The following is an 11,299-nucleotide window of genomic DNA, read 5'->3' on the forward strand; positions in this document are numbered from 1 at the left end:
AAACTACAGAGCAGCTGTAGTGTGTTTGGTTCTGCTGTGTGTTCTTCTGCTGACTGCAGTCAAAGTGCTGTGTGTCCACATCCATACAAAGAGCACAGACTACACAGAAGACAGAGATGAGCTACTAACCAAGATCACCAACCTCACAGAAGAGAGAGACCAGATACTAACCAAGTACATACACATGACAAATGAAAGGGATGGATTATTAATCAAGAATGACAACTTGACTAAACAAAAAGACCAGTTCAGTTAAGAGAGAAATCAACTGCAGAATATTCCCAATGAAACAGGTGATCTTGAACTGCAACTAAACAATTTGCTATTACTAAAAACAAGATTCATTATTCAGTGTACTGTAGGTGGGAATTCAATTTTGATTTTACTTCTTGTGTTTACAGATGGATGGTTATACTCTAACTTCAGCTTTTACTTTATTTCCTCACTAAAGAGGAGCTGGTCAGAGAGCAGAAGATACTGTATGGAGAGAAGAGTGGATCTGATCATCATAAACAACAGAGAGAAATAAGTGAGTGAAAAAGAGAGCAAAGGAAAAGAGAAGGCCTATATATTTTCTTATATGGTATGTGGATGTCTATTTGGAAGCTGCATGTCTGTTTTTTTTCTTTACTAGGAGTTTTCAAAAAAGTTTTCCCATGGTAATGAATTCTGGATTGGTGTTGTAATGAGGGAGGCGTGACGACAAAGTGGGGATCCAAATGCAAGGCTTTAATAAGAGCGTAGTCAAACAGGTGTGGTCAACAACAGCAAACAACAATGGCAGTGGCAAGGCAAACGAGTAATCCAGATAATCAGGCAATGGTCAGGGCAGGCAACAAAACAATCATAAACAAGAAAACAGTCCAGGGATCAAAACACGAAGGCAAGGAAACAGAGAAACTAGAAACACGGTAACTTAGAAACCACGGAAGAGCTATACAACATTCATTCACCAGCGATGACAGAGAGTGTGTGTGCTATTTTTATAGTCCTACTAATGTGAGACAGCTGTGAACTGATGATGAGATCTGATGAGAGACAGGTGATGCACTTGATGAGTCCGGGCAAATAATTATGGGAAATGAAGTCCTGAGTGAATGGCAAGGTACAGAATGGAGTGCCCTCTAGAGGAGCTCATGGGCACTCCAGCTGGAGATCATGACAGGTGTGACTGACATTGATGTAGAGGGCACATGGAAATGGGTTGCTGGCAGCACACTGACCTCTGGGTGAGAAATCACTGAACTGATTATCATGTAATAAATTATTCTCACAGTCAGTATTATAACACACAGAAAGCAGCAATGAACATCTAATGCTGATCTGAACTTTCATGTTCTGGGTGTCTGGAGAGCCCACTGGAAATAGTGGAGAGAACTGTGTTGTGTCTTTTTCATCAGGGTGGTGTGATTATCCATGTAATAATGATTTTAGACGAATCTGTGAGAAAACAAATCTTTATTAATGAATTACATATTAAGTTGACCACCAATATGTGAAATAAGTAACTCATATAGTCTTGTATATGTCGCACACAACAGAACTGTCTAGTTTAGCTTCTGTTTAATCAAATTACATTTGAGGCAAATAAGCTTTTGTGTCAAAAATAAATCAAGTTTTAAGTACACATGTGTAGGATATCAGACCGAATCAGACAATCTAAGATTTGGTCAAAACCGAGTTGAGGCACGAGGAGTCACAAAAATTCCACAGAGGCCCAAGACAACAGGATGTCATAAATCAGACCCCAGCCCTTTACGTTGTACTGTATTTATTTAGTTAGTTAGTATGCATGAATGTCTGTTTTTAGGGTTGGCAATCGTATTTCCTTACAGGTGTGACTCTGAATTGTCCTGTTCTTACAACAGCTCAAGGAGCAAATCAAATACTGTCTGTATGAACAAATAACTAAAGATAGACCTCTTTAATATTCTCACAATAGTTGTAAATAATGACAGTGACTATAGTGACAGTGACTAAAATATCAAGGATGATGTCACACTTAATAAAACATTATTTAATACATGCCATATCTTCCCTGTTTTGTATGTGGACTTTTATGTTGCTTCCTGTCTGGTGTACTTTTTAGTTTTTTCTGTACATTTGCTGTCATTGTTCCCAGGTGTGTTCCTTGTTTGCTCATTTGTGTCTGCTTATACAATATATGCCTTAGTGTTTTCTGTGTTCTTTGTCTCATCTTGTCCTGTAAGGCTGTGCATTTGGTTTGCTCATTCTGTTCTTTTGTCTTGTACTAATTAATATTTATGCAATAATTATGATAAATTTTCCCATTTAAAATAGTACACACATTTTCTTTTCTAATTTTTTTAAAATATTTTTTCAATTAATGCAGTATTTCAGATTAAAATAGAGACTAGGCCTTTAAAATCTAAACTTTGAAGGCAGAATAGCACCTCCTGGTGAGAGCAAAAAAAGAAAAACCTGTAATTTCATAGTGTAACCACTAGATTCCTGTATAGGACTCTATAGAGAGGCTTGTGAATTCCCTAGTTGTGTTTATACATAATTGTTTACTTTTATTAGGTTGTGGATTTAAATGTATATTAAGGCATTCTCAAAGACTACTTTTTGTGAAGGTTTATATTTTTTGTTGTTTTAAATGTTGATTTGAAGTGTGGGTTTTTGCATTATTATTTCTACATTCAAACATTCATGTAAAAATGTAACAAACAATTAACAGGAATGCTTTATCAGAGCTTAATCCTTCAGGGGCTGATCTGCTTTTAACCTCTTATTTCAGTCTTCTGACTCATTTTGGCTATATGGTTATAGCCATACCAATTCATTTGAGTATGTATAATTCTGTATGTGTGTGTCTGGGAGTGTAAGTAAGTGTGTGTGAGTGGATGTATCCGTTTTACACTCTTGATGTTTTAGAGTGAAACCCCTTCCTTGCTGTCCAATTTTTTACTGCATTGTAGTCAAATTATTGATTTTATTTTACATAGTTGCAGTGGTACAGTCACACCAGTTCATAGGTGTGAGTCCGCGCGTGTTGGTGTGTTGATTTAGCACTCTAGATGTTTTAGCGTTTCACCCCTTCATTGCTGTGCAATTTTTTTTGCATTGTGGGGGATTTGTAGATTGTACACATAAAAATGTTCTGTATTTTTTCGCATTTCCCATACATTTGCTATGGTAGGTCATTTTTGACCGAAGACCATGAGTGCGACTATTTTTTTTACGACCGCTTAGCTTTTTCGAATCATGCCCTCAATTGTTTTTTTGTGTTCACATACTAAGTGCCATAAAAGTCACCAAGTTTCGTACCATTCTGGGGAAGCTACAATTTTTAAAAATTCAAAATGTAAAATTCTCCGGTCAGAAAATGACCGAAGACCGCACAAATTGGATGTGGAGTTGCAGTTGATTCTGTCTGCAATGATGTAACACAGCGGTAACGCACAGAGACCTTGGCTTGGAACTAATCTAATTACTATTTTGGAAATTATAACGCGTTACTAAGTAACGCATTATTGTCCAACACTGATGAGAAGCAATCATTTGACATTTGTCAATTGGTACATTTTAAATGGTTTCATCAGGATTTTGTTAAGAACATATCTGCTGGTGATAAAGTCTGGATTGGTCTGACTGACAGTGATGTGGAGGGCATATGGAAATGGGTTAATGGCAGTACACCAGCCTCTAGGTAAGAAATCACTGAATTTAACTGATTATTGCGTAATAAATTATTCTAACAATCAGCATCATATCACACAGAAAGCAGCACTGCTGATCTGTAGTTACAGGTTCTGGGATCCTCGAGAGCCCAATGGATGTATAAGAGAGGACTGTGCTCTAAATGATTCATCAGGATGAGCTGATTATCCATGTAGTGATGCTTTTAAATGGATCTGTGAGAAGAGCCTTGTAAAGTGTCAGATGCCATGAAATACATGTTTATTCAGAATAATTTAACATGAATAAAGGGTTTTCTCCTAAACTCTGGACCTCTATTTATTTTATTTTTTTTTACATTTATCATTATACATTGCATTACATAACATTTATCATTATACATTTATGTTGCTTTGCACGTTGTTTTCATAATTAAAGTCAATGTCAGTCCCGCAACTCCAGTCAGTGTTTCTTAAGAATCAAAAACACCTGTAGAGGATTTTATCTTCTAAACAGCAAAACGAACCTGAGAAGTTTGACATGATTAAATATCAGTCTAAAGTCCAATGGTGTATAAGAATGGTGAAATACTTATACGTATTGTCTTAACATGCATGTCTTAAGCCCGGGATACACTGCACAATTTTTGGCTGTCCCAGACGAAAGATTGCCAACGTGAAGCAATCGTGGCGATTTCTGTGATCGTGGCTCTTAATCGGTGGTCCTATGTCGTACAGTGAGAGAGGTTCAAAGATGGGCGTTTTCCCGGTCTTGAAACAAAAGATAGCCTACGATAGTTTTCTGACAGTGTCAGAAATTCAGCATGATCAACGCACAGTGTGTTTGCTGCAACGACCTGCGTCTACTCAGCAGCCAATGAAATTGCAACATGAAATGACATATTGATCCACCGACCAGCGGCTCTAAAATTTCAATGCCATGGGGGCAAAAAAAAGTAGAAGGTATACTGTTATGTGGGATACCCATAAAGAACACATTCTTGTTGAGTTTTGGCAGCAGAGGGCATGTTTGTACGATGTGTCCTCTAGCTGCTATCATGACCGCACCAAAAAGGACATAGCAAGGAAGGAGATAGCGGAGGAACTGCAGCTGCCAAGCTCCCTGTGCAAAACTGGCATCCCAAGTTGTCCTCTTTTCCCGAGCCATGAGCGGGTCCATATTGCCCTCTTCCGCCAGCACCACTTCTTTGTTTCAGCGCACATGAAAAGCACAACTGCCAAAGCACGATCCATCTTGATGTACCGGTATTTGTTTACCACTAGCGCATGCTGATGATGTAGCGCTAACGTGTGTCGCAGCCTACGATTCAATAGGTGTCATCATCGTACAGTCTAAATGCTTGTCATACCCAAGTTTAAACGATGTTGCACAGAGTGATAAAGTAATGATCTTATAGGATTGCTAAATCGTGCAGTGTATCCCGGGCTTTATGAGGAAGTGGCTCAGAGGGACAGAGAAAAAAAAATGGTACAAGAGCTGTGACTGGGGTGATACCCTTTCAGAAGGTACTAATATACACTACTAAGGTGCTAACATGCACCCTCTATGGTAATGCAGGGATGACTCTTGTGTCATTTTTCCAGTTTTGTGAACCAACTAATTCATTGGGGAAAGCAGAGAAAGAGAAAAATATTAATTATATATCTGGCGGCGGGGGATACACACGATTTGTGTGTCGTTTGTTTAGGAGCGGAGCATGCACGGTCAGCTTTCGAGCAGCTGATTGTCATCACTGCGAGTTACTCTCGCTGCGCACGCACCACTCTCTCCTGGCTGTGTTTGATGAGAGCGGCCAGGCTCGCAATCCCGCTGGCAGCGGTCCCGCTGTTGCCGAGGCACAGCGCAGACTGTTGCCTTAGCTGCTTACCACGCCCTTCTGGGTGGTCAATCATTGGGAAGACACCCACTTGTCACTCGTTTCCTCCGTGGCACCCTGAGGCTAAGGCCGGTACAGTGCACCAAGGTGCCCTCATGGGACCTGGCTGTGGTTCTGGAGGGCTTATGCAATGCCCCCTTTGAACCCATAGAAGAAGTTTCGGTCAAGTTGCTCAGGCTCAAGACCATCTTTCTCATCTTTCAATTTTATCACAGTTAACACAACATAAATGGGACCTAATCAATGAAAAAAAATATATAATAATCTTAACCAATGGCTGGTTTAACAGTTTTTTTCCAGGTCTGTTTGGTGATGCAGGAAAGAGGAAAATAATTTTTATCTTAATCATTAATTTTAATAGTTTATAAAAATGGTAATACATTTTAATGATATTTACATTAAAGGTTTAGCTACACATGTTTATTTTCTAGTAGTCTACAAGCAAACTGCTTACATGGGGAGAAATATAGATCTGTATCATTTCTAAGTTTTTTTTTTATATGTAAGCAGACAGGAAATGACTGCTCAGCGCGGTCACAGCAGTATAGTTAACATTCAGCCTCTTAAAGTATTAGTACACAGCAGTACAGTCCAGCAACTTGGCTCCAAAAGACCTGAGAAAGCATTGAGATATGGAAAGAAGAGATGTAAGGGAGATGATCACTGATGCAAGCAGAGATGCTAGAAACCGTCATAATGTCAGGACAGAAACAGAGAACTCAGACACCAAGAGACACCAAACACCTCGACACACAGGTACTGAGAATAATTTCATTATAGTATCACAAACTAACAAGTACATTAGAGCCATGTATGTGTTTAAGACATATTTATCTAAATATTTATCATATTTGTGATCTACAGGAAGTGACTGTGTGAAGAGCAGAAGCTCCAGAGCAGCTCCAGTGTGTTTGGTGCTGCTGTGTGTTCTTCTGCTGACTGCTGTCATAGTGCTGGGTGTCAATCTCCATAATATGATTGAGGAGTTTTACATCAAGAACAAAAACCTCACCGACGAGATACAGGAGTTAAAAACCAACAAATCTAACTTGAAAAATAATATAAAAAAAATATCATCTGAGAAAATAATCCTAACTGCAGAAAAGCAAGACTTACAGAAGAAAATGGAAGAATTGTGGCAGCAGATAAGCAAAATGGGTAATAAGGAACTATATTAAAACTACACAAATATTCAATTATAAAAGGACACAGTCGATATGTGTTGGGTATAACCTGCTATAAATAGGTTGTGTTAATCAGTGTGGATGGGAATACAGAGTTAATTATTGTAACTGCTTGTGTTTACAGATGGATGGAAGTGCTATCAATCCAGTCTCTACTATGTTTCCTCAGAGAATAAGAACTGGACTGAGAGCAGAAGAGACTGTACAGAGAGAGGAGCAGATCTGATCATCATAAACAACAGAGAGGAACTAGTGAGTGAAAGAAAGTGTGTGTTTGTGTACTAAACTATAATTTATTCCTTTATTCTGAGATATCTTCATACAGAAAATCGATTCACATATAAAACAAATACTAAAACAATTAGCGGGGTAAGGTTTGGGTAATTATATTCACAAGTGTTTTTGTTTATTCAAACATATATTATATTATATTATTAGGACTTTGTGAAAAAAGTTTCTGGTGGTTCTGAAGTCTGGATCGGTCTGACTGAGGTGGAGGGCACATGGAAATGGGTTGATAGCAGCATACGGACCACTGGGTAAGAAATCACTGATTTAAAATTTTGAATTCAACTTAAAATATTTCAGACTATTATTCTACTTCTAGAACCAAATTGATCAAATGAAACGCCTTCGAACACTTTTAAGTTACATCCACCAAACTCCGCACAGAACTACAGCCTGTTCTGACAAAGTCTACCATCTGCCTATTCATCTATCCATCCATTCAACCAACCATCCATTCAACTACCCACTGACCTAGCTACGCACTGGCCCCTTTTGTCTGTACAACCAAGACTATGATTACAACCAACAACAAACATCATAGAAATGCCTGAGCCACCACATAGCATGCCTTAGTACCCAAAACACCATTGCAACAGCCTAGCAATGCTCTACAACAACTTTGAGCCACTGCCTACAGTCATTCTGTATATTGTGTGCCTGTATGGCCATTAAAACAGTCAAACTTTTCAAATGCTTTTAAACTTTTAAACTCAAAGTTAGTCCTGACTTTATCTCACAGTCAGACACCTAATGCTGGTCTGTTGTTGCAGGTTCTGGGCTTCTGGAAAACCTAGCTCTGGTAATGAGGATTGTGCTGTAAATCTGTCATCAGGGTTTGCTGATTATTCATGTGATAAACCTATTAAATGGATCTGTGAGAAGAACAATTTGAAGAACTAATTACATTGAACGGTTAATAAAGGGTTGTTACAACATGTTTGGTCTCATTTCACTTATTCTTCTTACAAGTTCTCATGTAAAATCATCTTTATCACTGAAACTCTGAGTAAGCTCATTTGTGATTCTATTATATTTTGTTACTTATACAACATCTAGCAAAGTCACACTTAAAGCTAAAAAAAGTTTCAATATTAACACTAACTCAACGGATATGTTTGGGGTGTGGCTATTTATTTTTCCCTTCAATTCTGCCTGGTAACGATTGTGACGCAGAAACTACACGCTTCACATTTAAAGGGATAGTTCATCCAAAAAGAAAATTATGTCAATAATTACTCACCCTCATGTCGTTCCAAACCCGCAAGATGTTCATTTATCTTCGTAACACAAATTAAGAATCCAAGAGCTTTCTGACCCTGCATAGATAGCAATGCAATTGACACGTTCAAGGCCCAGAAATGTAGTAAGGTCATCGTTAAAATAGTCCATGTGACATCAGTAGCTTAACCTTAATTTTGAACATGGTAGTTATGTGGCTGTCTATGCAGGGTTAGAAAGCTCTCGGATGTCATCAAAGATATCTTAATTTGTGTTTCGAAGATAAACAAAGGTCTTACATGTTTGTAACAACATGCAACATGAGGGTAAGTAATTAATGACAAAACTATTCCCTTTAAAAAAAGAAAATAATGAATTTCAATCATTTATAAAAGTAAAAAAATGCAAATTCAACCAAAGGCTAAACAACATGTCTAGTTTTTCTAGCAGTGTACTCAAAATGTGTGTTTGTGCGTGGGGGGAGATCTTTATCATTTATCTACAAAAATGTTTTTATATAAGCAAACAGGATATGACTGCTCAGTGTGGTCACAGTGGTGTAGTTAATGTTCAGCCTCTTAAAGTATTAGCATAAAACAGTGCAGTCCACACACCAGCAACTTACACGATTTGACTCTAAAAGACCAGAAATGTGCAAGAGGACCAGCACAGGTACTAAGACTCATTTGATTATAAAAATAACTAATACACATTTTAGTCCTGTGAGTAATTAACATTTATCTTCATTTCCGTCATTTTCAGGAAGTGATTCTGTGAAAACCAGAAGATACATAAAAGCTACAGTGTATTTGGTGCTGCAGTGTGTTCTTCTGCTTGAGGCCATTATTTTGCTGCTTACTGAACACAGAACTAAGACTCACCAGTATGAAAACAGTGAGGAAACCTTCAATAAAACAAGGATCAAGCTACTTTCTGAGATTGAAAACTTGTTAAAAATGAAGGATGAATTAGTGAATGCCCATAACGAAATGACCAAACAAAATCACCAGTTAAGTGAGGAGGAAAAACTACTGTCAAAACATCTCCGTGAAATGGGTAATCTTGAACTATACACTAAAACTACACAAATATTCATTATTAAATAGATATCGTATGTGTGTAGTACAAGCTGTTATTAGTAAGTTCCAATTCAGGGTAAATGAGAGGTAAATGAGAACAAGAGGCTTGCAACTAATATGGTTGTGTTACCAGATGGATGGACGTGCTATCAATCCAGTTTATACTACAATTCCTCTGAAGAGAAAAACTGGAATGACAGCAATCAAGATTGTTTGAAGAGAGGAGCAAATCTAACTATTATAAACAGTAACGAAGAACAAGTGAGTAAAACACTGACTCAAAATGATTCACTTACTCATATTAAATGTATGTTAGTTAAGATATTAAAACATTATTTTAATTAAATTCTATAATTAGGATTTTTTAAAAATTTACGGTGAAGTCTGGATTGGTCTAACTAATATGGAGGGAACATGGAAATGGGTTGATGGCAGCACACTGACCCCTAGGTGAGAAATCATTGAATTTAACCTATAATTATATAATAAATGTTTCTCACAATCTTCATCATATTACATAGAAAGCAGCACAGAACATCTAATGATGGTTTGTAATTTCAGCTTCTGGGGATATGGAGAGCCCAATGAACATACAAAGAAGGACTGTGCTGTGAATTCAAAGCGTCAAGGCAATCCAGGGTGGAACTACTATCCTTGTAGTTCTACTTTTAAATGGATTTGTGAAAAATAAAATCTGTAATATGATCGCTAATAGGAAGCAGGTAAACTTATAAATGTGTACTTGTATTGCCTTTTTTTTGTAAGCTAAAGATTGTTTCTTCAAAAAGTGCCTTTGTAATTAATCTTCTTTATTAAATCATTGAGGTAATAAATTTGTTTCTATGTTGTTGGTGCACGTGTGCAGCTTTTGAAGCTTTCTGCGGTTTAAAACACATAGCAGCTAGTATTGCGCTGTTGTACTTCCGATATCTCAATATCAGTAATGCTAATAGCAGAAGTACCAAACAATGAGCTCCAACACACATCAGATCAAGAGTCTGCAGCTTCACACTAGAAAGAATAGACTGAAGTTAGTGCTAGGCTAACAGCTAAATCTAGCTAATATTCACTATGATAAAAGCATGACCTGCAATATATGATCATTGCTTAACTGATTATGGAGAGATGAAATCAGCAAGGAACCTTAACTTCATATATACCGCATGTCTTTTATATTAAGCTTCATCAAGAAATAAAAAAATAAAAATATATAATTACATGTTAAAAGTTATCGTCTTAGTGTACTATCTGTATCTGCATTGAATGCAGTGTAAGTCGCTTTGGATTACAGTGTATACCAAATGCATAAATGTAAATGTAAATGAAAATGCAAAGAGAGAAACATTGTGATGATGTGACTCCAGAGTCACAATAAATATCAAAATAAAAAGAAGGTGAAGCTCAAGAGAAGATAAAGATCTATGCTAATGCCGATCCTATAAACAGTCATGATGTCAGGGCAGAAACAGAGAACTCAAACACCAAGCTTAACACACATGTACTCATTCTATTATAACTACTAACACATTTTAATCACGTTAGTGTTTAAGGGCCTCATGATATGATCATGCCAATATGCTGTGATATAATAAAGATGTCTCCTGAGAGGAAATGTCTCTTAGTGACAGAAACCACTTATTAGTTTCACTTTCTCTAAAGTGTTTTTAGATTCACTTTGTTTCTTCCACATTCAAATGTTTTACCTCTAAAGAAATCAATAGTACTTTGAAAATATGTTACACTCACAAGATGAAAACCATTAAGTAGTCCAACATTTCAATCCAACATTTCCTCTTATTCAGCTGATAATATATTTTGTAATAATTAAAAAAAAAAGTTTTAACTTCATTTATATAGTTGTGCATTGGAGCAGCACTTCTTCTGATAGGTGTTACTACAGTGAGACTTGTGGCATTGGTGTCACTTGCAGCATCAGCATCTGAGAAGTGCTTGTTCACGCTACGAAAAGCAACTAGTTTTCAACCAGTGCG

The 11,299-nt window shown here is 37.2% G+C and overlaps 1 protein-coding gene across 1 annotated transcript; it reads left to right on the plus strand.

Moving 5' to 3' along the window:
• The first annotated feature begins 6,082 nt into the window (after positions 1 to 6,082).
• On the plus strand, positions 6,083 to 10,020 carry LOC107567542 (CD209 antigen-like). The gene is made up of 8 exons (XM_016253230.1): positions 6,083 to 6,295; positions 6,404 to 6,697; positions 6,848 to 6,975; positions 7,162 to 7,262; positions 7,782 to 7,885; positions 9,442 to 9,569; positions 9,667 to 9,758; positions 9,870 to 10,020. The coding sequence occupies exons 1-8, from the start codon at positions 6,172 to 6,174 to the stop codon at positions 9,997 to 9,999; spliced, it is 1,101 nt and encodes a 366-aa protein (XP_016108716.1). The 5' UTR covers positions 6,083 to 6,171; the 3' UTR covers positions 10,000 to 10,020.
• The last annotated feature ends 1,279 nt before the right edge of the window (positions 10,021 to 11,299 follow it).

The sequence above is a fragment of the Sinocyclocheilus grahami genome, unplaced genomic scaffold (assembly GCF_001515645.1).
Source record: "Sinocyclocheilus grahami isolate Dianchi unplaced genomic scaffold, SAMN03320097.WGS_v1.1 scaffold1167.1, whole genome shotgun sequence".
Lineage (NCBI taxonomy): Eukaryota > Metazoa > Chordata > Actinopteri > Cypriniformes > Cyprinidae > Sinocyclocheilus > Sinocyclocheilus grahami.